General features: G+C 36.9%; 2 protein-coding genes and 1 non-coding gene across 9 annotated transcripts in view; 2 read left to right on the forward strand and 1 right to left on the reverse strand.

The window, feature by feature from the left end:
• The first annotated feature begins 122 nt into the window (after positions 1-122).
• PPP1R42 (protein phosphatase 1 regulatory subunit 42) overlaps positions 123-21,861 on the forward strand; it is a 53,812-nt gene continuing 32,073 nt past the window's right edge. For all 5 annotated transcript variants that reach the window (XM_077751775.1, XM_077751778.1, XM_077751777.1 and 2 more), the window contains exons 1-5: positions 123-186; positions 4,826-5,042; positions 7,470-7,636; positions 9,151-9,289; positions 11,642-11,758. In XM_077751775.1, coding sequence (XP_077607901.1) covers positions 4,914-5,042; positions 7,470-7,636; positions 9,151-9,289; positions 11,642-11,758 — 552 coding nt within the window. In that variant the 5' untranslated portion in view covers positions 123-186; positions 4,826-4,913. The remainder of the gene's footprint in view (positions 187-4,825; positions 5,043-7,469; positions 7,637-9,150; positions 9,290-11,641; positions 11,759-21,861) is intronic.
• Positions 4,069-4,191, forward strand: LOC144221392 (small nucleolar RNA SNORA51). Its single transcript, XR_013332069.1, has one exon. It is a non-coding gene; the product is annotated as a small nucleolar RNA SNORA51 (small nucleolar RNA).
• The window catches only part of LOC144221314 (uncharacterized), a 70,668-nt gene continuing 59,950 nt past the window's right edge, over positions 11,144-21,861 (reverse strand). For all 3 annotated transcript variants that reach the window (XM_077751783.1, XM_077751782.1, XM_077751781.1), the window contains one exon: positions 11,144-11,385. The gene's annotated coding sequence lies outside the window, so the exon portion shown is untranslated. The remainder of the gene's footprint in view (positions 11,386-21,861) is intronic.

Consider the following 21,861-nt stretch of genomic DNA (forward strand, 5'->3'; position numbering starts at 1 on the left):
GCGCGAGATTTCCCGGAAGCCGCCGCCGCAGCAGGAGCGTCGGGTCGCCTAGCAACCGCTCCGCGGCTGTCGAGGAATCCGGCGCTGAGGAGACTCGGTTCCTCCCGCGGGAGGAGAGGTGCCTGCAGGGGAGAGGCGTGGGGACCGAGGGACCCACAGAGCCGCGTTTCTCAAACTTGTCTGCCAGTAAGTAAGACCTTCCCGGGCTACTGGTTGAAACGAGGACCCCTGGGCCGCATCTCCGGAAGTCTGTGTTTCCGACGGAGAGCGGGCGTCCGGCAAGGCTGCGGCCGGCGGCGGAGGCGCCGCGGGCCCGGAGCCGCATCTGCGCGCGCAGCCCCGTTGGTCGAGGCGAAGCCCGAGGCCGCGGTTCTGGGCTTTCTGAGAATTCGGAGGCGGTTCTGAGCTTTCGGAAGCCAGGGCCTGGGCTCGCTGCGGGACATGCACGAACCAAACTCGGAAACACCTTCCGTGGGCGGGTCGCCTGTGGGAGCCCCAGCGGATCGTTCAAGCCAAGGGGCCCACCCCACTGGGTTCCCAGAGCCTGGAAAGCAGCTCTAAACCGTTTCCCACAGGCAATCCAGATAGACATGTACTAGCAGGGGGAACCCTGAGATAACAGGTATCTAGTAGGGAAAAATTATGAAAAAGTAGTTTTTCAAACTTTAGAAAATAATGAACCTCTTTTAAAGCAAAGCAAGGACACCCCACAAGTGCTGACATAATTTCTTTTGTTATAATATTCTAAAATGAATCCAAATCCAAACTAGGTTCAATTTAAACAGCTGAAGCTTAATAATAGATCTAAAACAAACTACAATACCAATAAAGTTTAAATTACTGTTACATTAACAAGATGAATGGTGGTGTTTTGATGAAACTAAATCTTCTTGCGGATATGACTGCTACAATGCAGGTTCTTTTAAGTGTCTATTATTGTGTGCTATGGGTTGATTAAATTATTTCCCTTTCCATATTCAAGCCCCTGGAACGTTTTCTTATAGCTTGTTGATGGGGTCCATTGCCCTTACCCTGGTTTAATAAATATTTCATTTCTATACCACATTTGGCCTCTTTACTTTCTTAATCATCTGAGAAAATCAAATTTAATTCTATACGAGCACCACTTTGTGCCCTGGAACCTAGAGCCAAAATGCATGTATAGCGTGGTCATTCGTGAGGATTCAGATGATCCAAAATTTCTCTGTTTTAGCCCAGGTTAGAAACAGAGCCTGAAGCAAAAATTCATATGATAACACTTTTGGTGTGGTTGTAACTTCAGGGAAGCAGGACAGAAAGGAAAAAGGAGTAAGAGATGGGAGGACAACACAACCCAGTATGTAACCCAAGAGAGCAGAGCTGTTTTCGGGAGACCTTGGGACATGGCCCTCTCTCCTAGAAGTGCGTGGGGGAAAGAAGGGAGAATGAATCATGTGGCCACTGTCTCCCACATGTAAAATTTACCCCCACAAGGCATCACCCCATCACAGTACAGGCTTGCTCCTACATACATAGCCACTTGTATGGCAGTTCCAGCCCCGGCCGTGAGAGAGAAATCCTGGGGTGTAAACTACTTTAAGATGTGCATTTTCACCAGTTATCGGTGTAAACATGATACTTGAAATTTCCAGAAAAAGTTCTAAAATTTTAAAATATGGGCTAACTGGTGAGGCACACATACCACAGTGATGGAAAAGAAGGCTCAATATTAGAGACCTGTTACGAATTCAGTGCAATTCCTAACAAAATCCTGATAGGCTTTTTCATGGAACATAACAAGTTGATTTTTTTTTTAAGGTTTTTTTGGTGAGTGTGTGTGTGTGTGTGTGTGTGTGTGTTTTGAGAGAAAGAGAGAGAGAGCGAGCGAGCAAGCATGATGGCACAAGCAGGGAAGGGGCAGAGTGGGAGGGAGAGAAAGAAAATCCCAAGCAGGCCCCACACTGTCAGCACAGAGCCTGATACAGGGCTCGATCCCATGAAAGCGTGAGATCGTGACCTGATCCAAAACCAAGAGTCAATCAGTTGAGCCACCCAGGCACCCCGGCAAGTTGATTTTTAAAATGTATATGAAAGAGTTAAGGAGGAGAGGCTTCTGGGAACATGGCAGAGTAGGAAGCCTCTGTGTCCCCACCAAGACAACAGCTGCACTGGCAGACTCTGTCTGGTGTAAGTATTTGGAAGCTGAAGTCTACTGAAGGCTAACTTCCAGGAGAAGGATTAGACAATAAACTGCAATAAATTTTGGTCAATTTCAGTTCTACAGCAACTATTCATCCCCTACACACAACCATGTAGCAGGGTTTCTAGAGTACCTTACATGTAGCTTGCAGAAGCCAAAATGGGCAAAAACATACTAGCCACCAAATATCAAGGATCTGTCCTCTGAGCACTGATTGCTGCTTGTGATCACAGTAAAGCAGACAAAATGTGCAAAGCAAAGCAAAACTAAACATGTTTACAAGAAGAAAGAAAAAGGTCTTTCTCTTAAATGTGGATAGGGAAAGGGTTACTAAATAAGCCACAAAAAGCATAAAATATGAGCAAAAAAATGGTACATCTGACTACATGAACGATATATAGCTTCTGTTTTTTAGAAGATGCCATTAAACACAAACTAAGGGGAAAATGGAGAAAAGACAAACTAAAGTCAGGGAACAGATACTTCCTACATGTATAATCAACAAAATATTGGTATCTGATAAAAATATAAATGTATCTAAAAATTACTTATAGGGGTGTCTGGGTGGCTCGGTCGGTTAAGCATCAACTCTCGATTTCAGCTCCGGTCAGGATCTCGAGGTTCATGAGTTTAAGCCCCACATTGGGCTCTGCACTGATGTGTGGAGACTTCTTGGGATTCTCTCTCTTTCCTTCTCTCTCTCTGCCCCTCCCCTTGCTCTCACTCTCTCAAAAAAATAAACTTAAAAAAAAAGAGAGAGGACACAGAAAAAGTTACAGAGGGGATACAAATGTATTTATAACTTTTTCTATTTAAGATGACCTGTAAGTCCATGAGTGTGGGTATTATTCTTTAAACTTTCATCATGAAATATTCTTAAGGCAATATTAATAAAAGTTATTTTTATTTAACTAGAAACTTTGCTCAGAATATTACTGTCATGTTTGAAATTTGATCCATAAACAATAATCTTAAATTTTTGTTATAATGAATTCATGCAAATTTCAAAAATCTACAAAAATTCAGTAATTTTATTCTACAAATTACATTTTGCATTTTAAAAACTAAGGATTCGTTCACTATCTTCAAATATTTTATTGTGGGCATTTTATATAATATAGCCTGGGTAGTTATGTCAATGTATGATAATGCACATTGAATTTCTCTTCTACTGAATTCATTTTCCTTCTAAGCATTGATTTCATGTCCAGAATACTATACAAACTGAGGTGTTTGGTTGGTAAAATTCCAGATATATTAGAATAAGAATGCTCAGTTTTAAACTATAATTTTTAATTATTTTTTTAACGTTTTATTTATTTCTGAGAGAGAGCAACAGCATGAGAAGGGGAGGGTCAGAGAGAGAGGAAGACAGAATCTGAAACAAGCTCCAGGCTCTGAACTAGCTGTCAGCACAGAGCCCGACGTGGGGCTCGAACCCATGAACCGTGAGATCATGACCTGAGCCGAAGTAGGACACCCAACCGACTAAGCCACCCAGGCTCCCCTAAACTATGTTTTTAAAAAACAATAAATTTTACAAAACTGTGGTATTTATCACAGTTTTGTGATGGTTGGAAAAAAATGGGTTACTTCAGACTTATGGACCACATATGGATCTCTCACATAAAGCAATAATTAATTAATTAATTCTTTTCCCATTACTTAACAGCGCTAATATACTCCAGGTCAAACAGTGAAGTAAACAGTATTCACCTTACCTCTGAACAAAACAATAAAGCAAAAATGGTGATAGCAAACATTTGTTGACCTATGTACCAGGCACTGTGCAGAATATTCTATACTTTTTTATCTCATATAATCTTCACAATAACCCTAGGAAGTAGGTACTATTATTATCCTAATTTTATAAGACACAGAGGTAACACAGCCTCCTGGTGCTTATGAGACTGTGTTCTTATACTGTATAGAAGAGGAGACAGAGTAAACTCATCCATATACACCTCAGCCCAGGCACTTTGCCTGGTTTGCACTGTGAATGGGGAACATGGGGGGAAAGAGAAACTGATGTAACATGCCCAAGATCGCCTAACCAGTGAGCAGTGGTACCAAAGTGTGAACCCAGGCAGTCTGGGTTGAGAAACACTACATCGTGCTGCCTCTTTGTGGACTGCAGCTATAACAATTTTCAAGGCCAACACCATTTTCAAGTATTGTGCACCACTGTCCTATGTGCATACTTAAGGTTTTTTTACACCATGTGTTCTGATTTGAGGATTTAGAAAATATGATTACCATGGGTACAATGGAAAAAGCCAGAAGACCATTCTGGTCTCATTCTCAACTTTCACTAGCGTAAGTAGAGACCTACCTCTGGGCCTTCATGTGAAAACATCAGATGATATTCCTTGACGAAAAAAATCCTTTAAAAGATGCCTACAGTAACAACTCAATACTAGGGAGAGGAAAAGATTAAAAGTAGAAATGAATGAGCATTGTATATATGATTAATTTTGTTTTTTTAAATCTGTTTTTAAGAATTAAGTCTATCAACTTAGAAAATGCCTTTTAAAATATCTCTGAAGTAGCTTATCAAATAATTTCCATAAGAAAATTAAAAAGGAAGTCAATTTTTCCTAAATTGCCACGTACATAATGCCCCCTTTTTTTTTCTTTTATTTTTAGAAAGTTGAGAATAAAACAATACCTAAACCTGCTTCCTGACATGGTAACAGAACAGAGCTACTGCTGAGGTTTGACTTATAGAGAAATCATGGTTCGACTAACCTTGGATCTAATTGCCAAATATAACAATCTTAAACCCCGAAAAGAAGAAACCACTTCACGATACCTGAGGAAAATAACTCATATAAATTTTTCAAACAAAAATATAGATGCAATTGTAAGAATTCTAAATTTTCTATTTTTACATAATTAACAATGTAAAGTTTAGAAGCTGGTGTCAGAAAATATTTCCTTATTAACTGTATTTTGATATTTGTTAACTGTATTTTGATTAGTCAGCTATATACTGTTTTCATTTTAATTTCCTGCTTATGATGTTAAAATTATTAGAACTAAATCTCTATAAAACATACCATTGTGATTGTTAAATCTATGTGCTAAATATATATATATACACACATATATATCTATGTATATATATATATACACACATATATATCTATGTATATATCCCTGAAATACTCTATAGTGTAGCAAACTAGACTTGAAAGTGTTATGTTGGAAAACAATTTCAAAGGTAATACTTTTGTATAATTCCAGATCCTTGGAATATGAGGTTTTTTTTTTAAACATATCAAGTAGTAAGAATGAACTATATGAATACCACATTTTAAAACTTTAACAGTGAAATCTTTTTCACACATAATTTAACCAATTATATAAATGTTGGTTATACTGCCATTTATATCAGACCAGACTGTTTACTTGGATATACTCTGACACTGTATTTTCTCTGTGTTAAATTGGCCTTAATGTTGGAAACTTTAAAGGGAGCAATAATCCTTTTAGGCCATTTGTATTGGTGTCTATTGTCTACAATAAAATGCTAAAGACTACAGATGAGAGAAATTTTCTCAGAAACACAGGTACGTGAAGGCAGGGATGATGTCTATTTTGTTCATATCACTCTAAATCCCCCATCCAACACAGTGCCTAACCCATATTAAGTGCTTAATAAATGTTTATCAAATGAATGAAAAAAATACCAAAGCCCCAGGCACAAGTGTCAATTAAGACTTTTTTTTTTGCAGACTCTACCAAGTTCCTATTCTGTATTTCTTTCCAGTTTTTTTCAGTGAATTCTTCTCCCCATGAATCCAGTTGCCCAGAAAACTCTCTACCTTATTACACCATTAACACACATTACAGGCAATTATACATTGCCCTCTGCAGACAGCCTCCATTTAATGTTCTTTTGTCCTGTCACAATTAGTGCTTCTTTGATGTAGATGACCCTTGTTAGGAGAAAAGCAAACTAAGTACAGTAGACCCTAGAAAAATATGAGGGTTAGGGACACAAACTCCCCCATACTCCTCAACACCCTGCCACCCAACATAATTAAAAACTCTTGGATAACTTTTAATTCCCAAAAAACTTAACTACTAATGGCCTACTGTTGACCAGAAATCTTGATAACGAAGTCAATTAACATATTTTGTACGTTATATGTATTATATACTGTATTCTTACAATAAACTAGAGAAAAAATGTTACTATGAAAATCATAGGAAGATAAAATACATTACAGTACTATATAGCATTTATCAGAAAAAAATCCATGTATAAGTGAACCCATGCAGTTCAAATCCATGTTGTTCAAGGGCCAATTATATATAATTTACACTAAGAATAACTTATAAAGTCCCTAAGATGTCATTATATTTTAAAAGATCTTGTTAATAAAAGCTGAGATTTTTTAAGGTTTTATTGTTTTAGAATAATCCCTATATCCAACATGGGGCTTGAATTTACACCCCCAAAATCAAGAGTTGCATGTTACACTGACAGTGCCAGCCAGGCATCCCAAGCTGAGGTATTTTGAGTATTCTTCACTCTAGCTCTTGCATACTTACTATAGGCTGACTCTACTACCACATAAGAAATGGCAGACTTTTAAAAATACCTTTAATTATTTTCTTATCTCAAAAGTAACTGATGATGTTCATTTCTATAAATAGATATAAAAAGAAAAAAACTGACTTGTAGTAATATCATGCAGAGAAAACCACTATTAACATGCAGGTGCTGTCCTTACAGTCTTTTTTCTAGGCATGTATTCATGTAGTTTTATAATAGTGGGTCAATTGAATGTACTGTTTTCATTTTGAGATCTATAAAATATTACTAAAGAAATTAAAGAATATTTAATGGTTAAACAGCATTCGTTTCAATAGCATCATCATAGTTTATTCATCTATTATTCTTGAATATCCATATGACTTACCATTTTCAGTATTATAAATAAGTTTACTTCTAATCCCACAGAAAGATTAAGCCCTGATTTATAATGTTGATACATTAATTTGTTAAATGCTTCAATGCTTCCAGAGAAACCTAACTGCTTCCAAGAAAAACTGCTTGCTCTCGGAAAATCCTTAACCAATACAATTTTACTGATACAGTTACAGAATACTAAAACCTAGAACTAATTTTATAATCATTCTAGTCTTTTTACTGTGCGAATAAGAACAGAGATACACTATTATATCTTAAGGAAATTTGCAGAAAGTAGAAAACTTTCTTAAAAACAAACTTCTAAGTTTCCAGGAGACTAAGTATGACCTGTTTTTGTTTTCCTTTTAGGAAGACCTCTCTCCTTGCAAAAATCTGAGTGTTTTATATTTGTATGATAACCGCATTAGTGAAATCACTAACCTGAATTATGCTACAAATCTGACCCATCTGTACCTACAAAACAATTCTATTTCATGTATAGAGAACCTCAGGTCACTAAAGAAACTGGAAAAACTGTAAGTGCTTTTTTATTTAATGTTATACTTGGAAATCTGTTTATTAAGCCTGATATGCTTTTCTTTTGCAGGAGAGTGAGTTGTCTTAACCACTTATAAGGGTACCTAAAGCATCCTTAAAGGCTCAACTGGTGAAAAAAGTTTCCAAGGAAAATTTCCATGAAAACTTTTTGATTTTGATTTTCCATGAAAACCAAATGAACCCTGTGCCTTTCAGAATCACACACCTCAAAGGGCAGGGTCAGAGAGTTGATAATGTTGATTTAGGTTCGAGTGTAAAAAGGCATTTACTAGCTGTAATGATTTTAATTCAATGATGAAGCCTGGTGGATTCAATTTTCCCAGGCTGGAAGAGCTATCAGTGCTTCTCAAAAAGTAGCCAATAACCTCAAACTAGGAAGAAGATGAGGGAAACGCTTATTAAAAACGCAGATGGCAGGGCGCCTAGGTGGCTCAGTCGGTTGAGTGTCCGACTTCATGATCTCACAGCGGTTCGTGAGTTTGATCCCCACATCAGGCTCACTGCTGTCAGTGCAGAGCCTGCTTCAGATCCTCTGTTCCCCTTACTGCCCCTCCCCTGCTCATACTCTCTCTGTCTCTGTCTGTCTGTCTCTCAAAAATGAATAAACGTTTTTAAAAATGCAGATTTCTGGGTTCTGACCTAGATAGTAAAATGAGAAACTCTAGGGCTAGGCCCAAAAATATTATTAAAAAAAAAAGTTTACTTATTTATTTTGAGAGAGCGAGAATGAGAGACCCAAAGAGGAGGAGAGAGAGAGGGGGAGAGGAAAAAATCCCAAGCAGGTTCTGCACCGTCAGCACAAAAGCCCAACATGCGGCTCAAACTCTAGAACTGTGAGATCATGACCTGAGCCAAAATCAAGAGTCAGATACTTAACCAACTGAGCCACCCAAGCGGCCCTAAAAATCTTCATTTTTAAACCTACTACTCAGATGATTCTCATGTGCCCTAACATATAAAAGGAGCATTGGTAGATCATTTAATAAGGACCATTCCATATCTCTCACTTTAATTAAAAAAAAAAAACTTATTTCTCAGAGTAAATTAAGTATAAAAACATATAAATCTTTCATTGATTCATTGTAAAGAAAAAATTCTGCATATTTCTGCATACTGTGTATAATTTTCACACAGCTCAGTGATCGTTACTATGTTTTTATCATGTTTACAGACCATAATGTTCTCAGGATGTCTATTTAAAATTGTTTTATATTGAGGTGCCTCGGTGACTCACTCAGTTGAGCAGTTGAGCCTCTCACTCTTGATTTTGGCTCAGGTCATAGTCCCAGTTGTCATGGGATCAAGCCTTGCACTGGGCCCCGCATCAGGCTCCAGGCTGAGCATGGAGCCTGCTTGAGATTCTCTCTCTCTCTCTCTCTCTCTCTCTCTCCCTTCCTCTCCCTCCCTCCCTCCCTCCCTCTGCACTCTCCCTTGCTCACATCCTCTTTCTCTATCTCTAAAATAAAAAAATAAACTGTTTTATATTTTGCAGGTATCTGGGAGGCAATTACATTGCTGTCATAGAAGGTTTAGAAGGATTAGAAGGACTAAGAGAGCTTCATGTTGAGAGTCAGAAGCTTCCCCTTGGAGAAAAGCTTCTGTTTGATCCAAGAACTCTTCATTCTCTGGCAGTAAGCCCACATTTGAGTATTCTGACAAAGAATATAGTGATTATCAGTTATAATGGAACAGGAAGGTGGCAAAGGTATATTTGGACATTATACATACTATGTATGTGTATATGGCCAGTTAAGAATTTGAGGACTAAAACTAACTTTTCTCACATAATTTCTCTAAGACTCAGCAGCTATAAAGTTGGGATAATAATGCCTGCCTCTAGGGTACTAAAAGGATCAAAAGAAGGATGTGAAAAAGTTATGAAAATTATCAAGTTCTAATCTAGATGTCAATTCATTCCTAATTTCAACCTTGGTGATTATCATGATTCAAAATTTTAAATTTTAGGAAAAAGCTTAAGGAAAGAATAATGGATAATTATTTGGTAAAATTTAAGCAACCTAGAGAAAAATGTTTTTGATAAATTGTCTCCTCGCTGGATTCTGATTTGATTGTAGACTGCATTACATATGATGACTCTGCCTCATCAAAAAGTAGATCTCGGAGGACCAGATTTGATGCTCTAGTTGTGACCCGACACCCAAATACATTGTGGAGGTGTCACAATTAGTTGAGAAGCCAGAGGGCGCAATGGAGGCTTTTGCTAATTCTCAAAAATGGGATTTGTTAGGATACACTCCCTTCAATTTTAGAACAAGAGACATAAAGTGAACATGGCTATATTTATAAATTTCATTGGTTTTATTTCAAAAGGCCTAGAAATAGAATTCAAGAGGTTTGTGAACCAAATTTATAACAATTGAAAAACAGTGCTTTAAACAGAAAAAGAAAGAAGTGATCTGATTTCTATCCCACCCCTTCCCCATAGAATCTGCAGTGTCTCAGTTGACCCAAACAGACTGTTCTCACTGTGAGGATGACCAGTTTTATTATGAAATGCCTCTAAAAACATTTTTGCTTGCTCAATTTTTATACAGATTCAAGCAGATTCCATAATTTTTAAAGCTGTATTTAAAGTCTTTAAAAGTATCAAGAAGTATTTTCTCTAAATGTTGCCTATATGGATGCCTTGGTGGGTAGAAACAATCTTGGTAGAGTTTACTGGGCCATAGATTTTAAGATGGCTTTGGACTATTGCTGCTCTATTGTGTATTTACGTCCTCACTAACAGCTGATGTTGATACCTCTTGTTAATTAGCTAGTTATTATTTTAAGTACCTCTGAACATGTGGATTATTAAGAGGAAACGAGAGGGAGAGAGAGAAATAAAAACCAGATATTCTTTCATTCTTATGTATCAAATTCTTATTTTTGAATTTGATGTTTGCTTAAACTGAAATAAGCATTTTTCTACAGTGTGTTAACATTTGTTTGTTGGGGCATCTTTTTTTATATATATAATTTATTGTCAAATTAGTTTCCATACGACACCCAGTGCTCATCCCAAGAAGGGCCCTCCTCAATGCACCTCCTCCATCACCCACTTTCTCCTCTCTCCCGCCTTCCAGCAACCCTCAATTTGTTCTCAGTATTTAAGAGTCTCTTATGGTTTGCCTCCCTCCCTGTCTGTAACTTTCCCCCCCATCCGCTCCCCCATGGCCTTCTGTTGAGTTTCTCAAGATCCCCATATGAGTGAAAACACATGGTGCCTTTCTCACTGACTTCTTTCGCTCAGCATAATACCCTCCAGTTCTATCCACGTTGCTACAAATGGCCAGATTTCATTCTTTTTCATTGCCAGGTAGGATTCTGTTGTATAGATAAACGACATCTTCTTTTTTTTTTTTTACACTTTACACGTGATGGCATTTAATGCGAGTAATAATGTTTTAACTCCATTTCAAGCATCGCATAAAATTTTAAAATATACTTTTCAGCATTTTAATATGCGTTGTTAACANTATAAATATTGGGGAACATGTGCCCCTATGTATTAGCACTGCTGGATCCCTTGGGTAAATTCCTAGCAGTGCTATTGCTGGGTCATACGGTAGATTTATTGTTAATTTTTTGAGGAAACTCCACACTGTTTTTCAGAGCGGCTGTACCAGTTTGCATTCCCACAAACAGTGTAAAAGGGTTGTTGGGGCATATTTTTTCTTTGTTTTTTGATTCCTGGCTTCTTTTTTCTATGAATATCTTTTATATTCTGGAAAGGGAAAGTCAGACTTATGAAGCAATTAGACAAAAATAGTAAGTCATATCACAATTACTAAAGTCTTAAAATTATGTCCGAAAAAAAATATGGCATAGAAACAAAATCTCCATGGATTTTAATTTTATAGCTTAAAGAGCAAAACAGCCTTAACTGATAAATCTTAAATTTTTCACAGATTAAGATTTCTGGTTCCTATATATAGTATTTAAATAGACTATTTACTAATGCTAATTTATTTTTCTTACAGAAATCCCTCTCCATATTGAATATCAGCAATAATAATATTGATGACATAAGGGACTTAGAAATACTGGAGAATCTTAATCAGCTCATAGCAGTTGACAACCAACTTCTGCATGTGAAGGTAGTGTACAGAAAAATTAGTTAAAAAATATTTACATGAAATTGTGATTAAAAGTCATTTTTAAAATATCCATAAAATTTATTACTTTAAAAACTATTCTAGATTTACTTTAAAACTAGCTTTTGAATCTCTACTTCTTAATGTATTTATTTGCATAATTCTGCCCTGTTACCTGGTTTTCTCTTCCGTACCCCAGTGCCTCCACCCCTCGCCAAGAGAAAGAAGTTTCTTTGAGAAGGAAGTATGGGCTTTTACTCTCTGTATTATTTTTCCAGCAAATGTTTCCCTCTAGAGACTAGATTTCTTGCCACCTATCTGTGATTGCCCAATGAATGAATTTCTAGTAACTGTGGTTAGATCTAAACTCTCTCCTGGCTGTTCCTCCTTGGTGAAGTACCTGGAACTTACTCTACTTTTCACTAGCTATATTCATGTCATGTTAGGTCATATCATCCCATATTCATTCAGTTATTTATACATTCACATCACACTGAGCACCTACATGTCTGCCAGGCACTGTACCCTTCTGTGTAGATCAGAGGAAGGAAGGATATAGTTGGGGGCTCAAAAAACCTACAGTCAACAAGTAATGAGGCTACAACGTGAGTCTGTTTTCATAAGTATCGTGGTGGCACTAACTCAGCTTGAAGTTAGGGAAGACTTCCTGGAAACAGTCGTCTGTAAGCTGAGCCACTGCCATGACCTCACAGTTTCTGATTTGGCAATGAGATGGCCTGTGGTATAATTTCTTTACATGATGCGACAGGAAGAATAAAGAGCTTCTTTCCCCCATAAACAGAGCTCTTGTTTTCAAAACTACTTCCAGACAGCTATCCACTGACCTTAAAAAGGTTTTCCCCGGGGAGCCTGTGTGGCTCAGTCTGTTAGGCGTCCAACTCTTGATTTCAGCTCAGGTCATGATCTCACGGTTAATGAGTCTGTGCCCGGCACATGGCCTTGCACTGACAGTGTGGAGCCTGCGTAGGATTCTCTCTCCCCTTTCTCTCTGCCCTCCCCTGCTTGCACTCTCTTCCCATCTTTCTCTCAAAATAAATAAACTTAAAAGGAATTTTTTTCTCTGATCTTGTTTCCAAATTTAGATTTATTACCTAGTTCATCCCATAACTTCTATAAGCAGTAGATAATTATGAAAATAAATATTATATGTATTGTACTACAAATGAATTCCTCAGAATATCCAAAATGCCACTGATCAGGATGGATGTTTAAAATATAAAGACCAATAAGGAAGCATGACTCAATTAATTGTTTCAATTTACAACATGAAGCATGTAAGAAGTTCATGGGATAAATTCTGCATTCAAAAATATTTTAAGGAGCGCCTGGGTGGCTCAGCCCGTTGTGCATTGGACTTCAGCTCAGGTTATGAACTCACAATTCATGGGTTCAAACCCCATGTCAGGCTCTGTGCTGACAGCTCAGAGCCTGGACCTGCTTTGGATTCTGTGTCTCCCTCTCTCTGTTCCTCCCCTACTTGCTCTCTCTCTCTCAAAAATAAATAAAGGCTAAAAAAATAAAAAATATTTTAAGTTTTAGGGGTGCCTGGGCAGCTAATCCAGTTAAGCATCCAACTCTTGACTTCAGCTTGGGTCTTGACCTCAGGGTTGTGACTTAAAGCCCCATGTTGGGCTCCACACTGGGCATGGAGCCTACTTAAAAAAACTGGGGGGGAGGGGTGCCTGGGTGGTTCAGTGGGTTAAGTGTCCAACTTCAGCCTAGTTCATGATCTCATAGTTTGTGGGTTCGAGCCCCGCATCAGGATCTGTGCTGATAGTTCAGAGCCTGGAGCCTGCTTTGGCTTCTGTCTCCCCCTCTCTCCCTGCCCTCCTCCATTCATGCTCTGTCTCTCTCTGTCTCTTAAAAAATGAATAAGTGTTAAAAACATTTAAAAAATGTTTTTAAGTTTTACAGTGCTTTTCTAGATTTGTTCCCCACTGGCTATTTTGTATTCATCAAAATCATTTAATTTTCCTATGATTTTGCAGTATTTCTATCACTAATATGATTTTATGATGGTAGATCAACAGCCTTATATGAGATATACTGTACAAGATATACTGTACATGTATATGATCCTCTTCAAACTGACAACCTAGAGTCCAGGTCTTTGTTAAGCAGAGAAGACCTGGGCTGTGTGTAACATCCCCATCACCACATGGAACACAGAACAGAGTGGCAAAGCATAGAAGCTCACTATTCCTGGGGAGAAAAAGGTGGAGAATTCCAGTCTCCCAAATTGGCATCAATCTTAAGTGCAGTGTAAGTATTTTTTTAATAGTGCATTTATCATTTATTATTTATCCTGTTTATCTTTTATTTTTATGTTTTTTATATTTTTTTCTTTCGTCTTTTATTGTGTAAGCATTTTTCTAAAATATTTTTTAAGCCAGGTTCTACACGCAATGCTTGGCAAAAATTTTCAGTAATGAGTGGTGAATATATCTTAAAAGATTATTAAGATCTTTTAGTTGTTAATTATCATAACTGCCAAGATTCATTTCAATTATTGTCGTTACTTTTAAAGTCTTATTCTATTATGCTTTTAACTCTGGACATAAAAATGAAAGTTTGATAACAGGACAAAAATGCTTACCTCCAAATGATCCCAAATGAAGTTTTTCTAAATGACATTAAGACCAAGCTATTTCACCTAAGTTGATTATTCTTAGACTACATTAATAATGTATAACTAGGATAAATGTGTAATCAAAATAAATACTTTCATTAATATTAATTATTCATTCCAATGATAAATGTCTAAATAACCAAACCCTTATTTTTTTTTAAAGATTGAACTCAATGTTACCTCCTCTGTGTAGTTTTTCCTGAACCTATTCCCATCAAGCTAGTCTATTTAGAAATATTTATGATATCATATGTGCCCTAGGCCTTCAGAAAACATGTTCTAGGCACTAAGGATACCATGATCAAGACAAAGACAGTCTTTACCCTCAAAGAGCTTACATAAAATGATACAGTGGAGGGAACAGTCAGAAAATAAATAAGCAGAGAAGATTGTGAAAAGGGCAATGAAGGAATTAAATAGGATGACATAATGGAAAAGGTGTCAGTGGATATTTTAAATCAGGTAATAAAAAAAAAGTCCTTTAAGGAAATGACATTTATGCTGAGATCTGAAGAATGATAAAGAAGAAATCTATGCAAAGAGCTAAGGAAAGAACATGCCAACCATGGAATAGCAGATGTAAAGATTCTGAGTATCCTAGAAACAAAAAAGAGGCCAGTTTACTATGATAGAGACCCCAGTGTCTAGCTCAGTGTCTAACACATTGTTAAGTGCTCAATAGTGCAAAAGTACAACACGAAATTATGATAGGGAAGAGATAATAAAGATCTTTTAGGCCATGATCATGAGTGTGACTTTATTCTTAAGTGCAACAGGAAGTCACTGAATGGATTATATTTTTAAAAATTTCTCTATCAGCTATGTAAAGAATGGATTGCAAAGAGATCATTTGGGAAACTACTACAGAGGCTAAGAAAAGATGGTTGCTTGGAGATGAAAAGGAGTGACTGGATTGTAGGTATATTTTTAGATTGAATCTATGGAACTTGTTGAGCAGGATGTATAAGAATAACGGAAAGAGAAAAATCAAGGATGACTCCTTGGTTTTTGTGTGAGAAACTAGGGAGATAGCCTTTGCAAGTTGGGAAATACAAGGAAAGGAATAAAAGAATTCCTTCTATAGAAATGCCTATTGAACACTGAAACTGACATATCAAGTAGGCATTTAGACTTCAAAGGAGAAGATAAGAAACTTCAAGAGTCAACAGCATTAACAGGACTTTTAGAGCCGTGGGACTGGATGAAAGACAGTAGAGATAGAGAACAGAGGAGGCCAAGACAAAGCCAGAAATACCCCAATATTCAGAGATCATTTAGATGAGAAAACACCAGAAGTCAATGATGTAGGAAAAGACAAGAGAAGAAGAAGCTTCAAGAAATAGGGAATGGCTACTCACATTGGATGCTGTGGAGTGGCTGACATGAAGGCAGACAAGATATTAATAGAAATCCACTGGAATAGGCAATAGTGAGATTATTTCTGGTAAATATGTTTTTTACATATTTTGGTAATGGAGTGCTTTAACAGGGCTTTGCACTTTTTTCTTCTTTTTTTTTTAATATTTTTATTTATTTCTAGGAGAGAGAGAGAGACAGTGTGAGCAGGGGAGGGTCAGAGAGAGAGGGAGTCACAGACTGAAACAGGCTCCAGGCTCTGAGCTGGCAGTCAGCACAGAGCCCGACGCGGGGCTCGAACCCACGAACCGCGAGATCATGACCTAAGCGAAAGCCGGACGCTTAACCGACTAAGCCACCCAGGCACCCCTGCACTTTTTTCTTCTAAGTGAAACCACATGAACCTCCTAGAAACTTTTTTCCATGTTATGGCTTCAGAAAATTCTGGCTTTTCATGAAATACTTCTCCATACCTGCAATTTCAATATATAAACTAAATGATAAGAGAAGAGAAAATTAGAAGACTACCTGGATAGACTACCTTAAAAATAAAGTTACAGGGGACAGGTTTAATTTGTGAAGAAGGTGAACCAGAGGGACTGTGGTTCAAGTCACAGCAGAAGGTAATGCTGAAAATGAAGATTCAGTGAAAGACTGAACGAATACAGAAATGTTAGATGGCATATACTTTCTTCCTTCTTATACACACAAACCAGGCTTTACTCCCAAAACCCTTCCTAAATGGCTTAAAAACCTTGGGCAAGAGATTGGGAGATTCTTCTCTAAGGAAACTGACAAACCAAAAAGAAAACATCTCCCTATTCTGACATTTAAAGGTCCCTCAGGGAACATGCCAGCAGCATGCCAATTAATTAGAGACCAATTAATTAGTCAACAAGCCTGTCTCAATTGCTTTCATGAATGAAAAAGTAGCTCAGGATCACTAATTTGAAAAAGGCTTCTAAAATCAGAGAAGCGCACCTGAGTGGCTCAGTCAGTTAAGCACCCAACTCTTGATTTTGGTTCAGGTCATCTCCTGGTTCATGAGTTCAAGCCCCATGTCAGGCTCTGCACTGACACACAGAGCCTACTTAGGATTCTCTCTCTCTCCCTCTCTATCCCTCCCACCACTCACACATGCACTCTCTCTCTCAAAATAAATAAATAAACTTTAAAAAATTAAAAAAATAAAAGAGAAAGACAAATAAAAGTTTCTGGAGAAACTAATAATATGGAAACAAAAAAATCCCACTCTAATTTAAATTTCTTAAGAGAAATAAAAAAGGATTCTCAAACCTTGAAACAAAAACAGGATTTTTTGAAAAAAAAAAGGAAATTAAATGAATGAGAGGACTTCAAAATTTAGAATAAGATAGAAGAAATTAAATGTTCAATACAAAGCTTAAATGATAAAATTGGATAAGTCTCCAAGAAAGAACAAAAGAGAAAGAATGGAAAATAAGCAAGTAAAAAAGAAATGTAGAGAATTAAATTCAGGAGATCCAAATGTGACTAATAAGAGTATAAGGATCAGAAAATTTTTAAAAATGGAAATAAAATTATATTTTAAAATGACATAGGGCCACATGGGTGGTTCAATCAGTTAAATGTTGGACTCTTGATCTCAGCTCAAGTCATAATCTCCCGGTTTGTGAGTTCAAGCCCCACGTGGGGCTGTGTACTGACAGCACAGAGCCTCTTGGAGTTCTCTCTCCCTCTCTCTCTGCCCCTATCCCACTCATGCTCTCTCTCTCTCAAAATAAATAAATAAAAACTTCTTTAAGAATTTTAAATAACATAATGGGCCACAATGTATTAACCAAAACAAGAATCATTATCACGTGTACACACACACACACACACACACAGAAGCCAAACAAATATGTGAAACAGCTTTTTCAGACGCTAAACTATAAGCGACACAGGGCTGTGGACTCTTAAGAGATAGAAAACAAACAAGGTGAGCTCTCTAATATCCCAGCTTTCTGCCTAAAGGTACTTTCCAGACCCCAGAGCAGGGAGGGGAATAGCAAATAAGCCCGATGAAAATGTAAATCATAACTGGAGAAAAGTCACTCAAGAAAAGCATCTAGAAATGACACGGAGGATTGAATTAGAAGACTTCTAAAAAGTTATTATAAATATGCTCTAGAATTTAAAGGAAGAAGGAACACAAACAGAAGGGAAATGGACGATGCAAAGAAAAAAAAACTTTGGAACTGAAATATGTATCTAAAATGAAAAATTAATTGGATGGTATTAAAAGTAGATTAGTCATTACAGAAGCAGTTATCAGTGAACTTAAAGCTGTCATTAAAACTACTGAAATTGAGGTACAGAAAGTAAAAAACACTAAAAAATGAGCAGAGCCTCACTGGCTTATGAGATACAAGCAGTCACACATGTATGAAAACGGAGTCCTAGGAATAGGGGCCGTGCTAGGGACTAAATGATTGTGTCCCTTCAAAACTCATAAATTGAAACCTAATCCCCAGTGTGATAGTATTTGAAGGTGAGGCCTTTGGGAAATAATTAGGTCTTGAGGCTGGAGTCCTCATGAATGAGATTATTGTATTTATAAGAAGAGAAAAGAGACTACAAATTTCTCACTTAGCCATGTGAGCACACAATGAGAAGACTGGCATCTAAACAACCAGGGAGATGCTCTCACCATATCACAGTATCTGCCAACACTGAAAAAAAATTTTTTTTAACGCTTACTCATTTTTCTGAGAGAAACAGAGTGCAAAACAGGGGTGGGACAGAGAGAGAGGGAGACACAGAATCTTAAGCAAGCTCCAGACTCTGAGCTGCCAGCACACAGCCCCATGCAGGGCTTGAACTCACCACGTATGAGATCATGAGCTGAGCTGAAGTCGGACGCTTAACCAGCTGAGCCACCCAGGCGCCCCTACACTTTGATCTTGGACTTCCCAGCCTCCAGAATTGTGAGAAATCAATGCTTGTTGTTTAAGCCATCCAGTTTGACAAGCTGCCCAAACCAAGACAGAATGAGAAAATGTCTTTGAAGAAATAGTGGCCTCAAGGTACCCAGCGTAGTCAAAACCTTGAAAAAAAAAGTGAAGGATTCATACTTTCATATTTCAAAACTTACTACAAAACTATAGTAACTAAGATAGTGTGGCATTGTCATGAATGGGAAACTGGGAACCCAGAAATAAACTTTCACATTTATGTTAATTGATTTTTGACAAGGACACCAATAAGGAAAGTAGTTTTTTAAAACAAATGGTGCTGAGATATTTGGATAGCTGCATATAAAAGAATCAAGTTTAAAACTATAAAACTTGTATAGGAAAACACAGGGATAAATCTTTATGACCTTGTATTAAATTTTTTATGTTTGTTCATTTTTGAGAGACAGAGAGACAGAATGTGAGTAGGGGAGGGGCAAAGAGAGGGAGACACAGAATCTGAAGCAGACTCCATGCTCAGAGCTGTCAGCACAGAGCCCAACGCGGGGCTCAAACCCACAAACTGTGAGATTATAACCCTAGCCAAAGTCAGACATTTAACCTACTGAGCCACCCAGGCACCTCATTTATGACATTGTAATGGACAAAACCTTCTAAGATACAATTCCAAAAACATAAGCAAAAAATTAATAAATTAGACTTCAGTGAAACTAAAAACTGTTGTGCTTCAAAGAAGACCATTAAGAAAGTGAAAAAGACAAGATAACAGATTGGAAAAAAATATTTGCAAGTCCTATATTTGATAATAGACTTGTGTACAGAATATATGTATTAAAAAAACTCTTGCAACTCAATAACAAAAAGACAATCCAATTTATAAGTGGGCAGAGGACTTGAATAGACATTCTACAAAGAAGATATGCAAGTGGATAATATGCACATGAAAAGATACTCAACATCATTAGTCATTAGGGAAATATAAATCAAAACCACAGTTATATACCAGTTCACACCTGATGAGACAGCTATAATTAAAAACATAGATAATAAGAAGTGTTGGCAATAATGTAGAGAAGTTAGAACCCTCATACTTTCTGAGGAAAATGTAAAATAGTGCAGCTGCTTTAATAACAGGCAGTTCTTCAAAATGTTAAACATAATATAACCACATGACACAAAACCCATTCATCACTATACACCAAGAGAAATGAAAACATACATCCACAAAAACACTTGTACATGAATGTTCAACATTATTCATAATAGCTGAAAAGCAGAAACAATTCAAATGTCCATCAACCAATGGATGTATGTGTATGTATATGTATGTATATACACATGGAAAATTTTTTGGCAATAAAAAGAAATGAATACTGATTTATACTACATGTATAACCTTTGAAAACATTGCACACAGCGGAAGACGCCAGTCACAAAAGACCATGTATTGTAAGATTCCATTTCTATGATATGTCCAGAATAGGTAAATTGACAGATACCGATATATTATTGATTGCTTAGGGCTAAGGGGTTGGGGAAATATAGGAACAATATTAATGGCTACAGGATTTCTTTTGGGATAATAAAAAATATTCTAAAATTGATTGTACTGATGATTACACAACTCTGTAAATATACTAAAAATCATTTAATTGTATACTTTAATTTTTAAAGTTTATTTACTTATTTTTGAGAGAGAGGAAGAGAGAGCGAAAGTGCACAAACAGAGGAGGGGCAGAGAATCCCAAGCAGCCTCTGTGCTGACGATTAAGCACCCTTAATTATATACTTTAAATGTGTGAATGTATGGGATGTGAATTGTGTCAATAAGGCTGTTGAAAAACAAAAAGCAGGTGTGCCTGGATGACTCAGTAGGTTAAATGTCAGACTCTTGATTTTTGGCTCCGGTCATGATCTCACAGTTCATGAGTTTGAGCCCCACATCAGGCTCTGGATTGACAGTGCAGAGTCTGCTTGGGATTCTCTCTTTCCCTCTCTCCCTGCCTCTCCTCTGCTCTCTCTCTCTCAAAATAAATAAATAGGGGCGGCTGGATGGCTTAGTTGGTTGAGTGGCTCACTTCAGCTCAGGTCATGATCTTGCAGGTGTGAGTTTGAGCCCTGCATCAGGCTCTGCACTGACAACTCAGAACCTGGAACCTACTTTGGATTCTGTGTCTCGCCCTCTCTCTGTGTCCCTCCCTGGCTTATATTCTCTCTCTCTCTCTCAAAAGTAAGTAAATAAACATTAAAAATTTCTTAATAAACTTAAAAAATAAATTAAAATAAGAAAAACAAAAAAGAAAACAACAAAAATATAAAAGTATAATGGTCCCAAAATTCCAGTATTTGATGAAAATCATAAACCCACAGAAGCTCAGTAAAACCCAAACAAGAAAACCACCAAGAAATTATACCAAGGTATATATATAACCATAATAAAATTGCCAAAANAAGTATATCTTTGGAGCAACTAGAAAAAAAGACATACTGTATAGAGAAAGATGAGAATTATCATAGACTTTTTGTCAAAAATATTGCAACAGATAGAAACCTTTACACAAATGGAAAAAATGTTAAAAGTAGTAAACGCAGGGTAAATACTTTTCAGATTTTCTTAATTACTCTGAAAGATAATCAGTTTTTTTTAAACAAAAACAACCACAGACCATGAGGTTAATGACACGTAAAACTAAAATGTACAATAACAATAGCACAAATGGCAGGGAGGGTGAAACTGGCAGGATACTAAAGTTACATATGAAGTGATGTAATTATTTAAAGAAATTCTGTGCTTATTAAAGATGACTATTCTAAATCCTAAAGCAACCACGAAAATTAAAAAGATGTTTATAACTAGTAAGTCAGTAATAGAAAATGAGATGCAAAAATAGGGGAGAGCCGGAGAAAAGGATAAGGGAATAGATGAGACAAATAAAAGATGGTAGTTTTAAACTCAGTTATATCAGTAATTATATTAAATGTAAATAGTCTGAGCATTACAGTTAAAAGGCAGAGATGGTAAGACTGGATTTTAAAAATCCAATCATGTGCTCTCTATAAGAAACATACTTTAAATATAAAGATACATTAAGGTTAAAAGTAAAATCATAGGGAAATATATACAATAAAAACAAATAATAAAGCTGGAGTAGCTATATTTTTTT

Source organism: Crocuta crocuta, unplaced genomic scaffold, assembly GCF_008692635.1.
Source record: "Crocuta crocuta isolate KB4526 unplaced genomic scaffold, BGI_CrCroc_1.0 scaffold20, whole genome shotgun sequence".
Taxonomy (NCBI): Eukaryota; Metazoa; Chordata; class Mammalia; order Carnivora; family Hyaenidae; genus Crocuta; species Crocuta crocuta.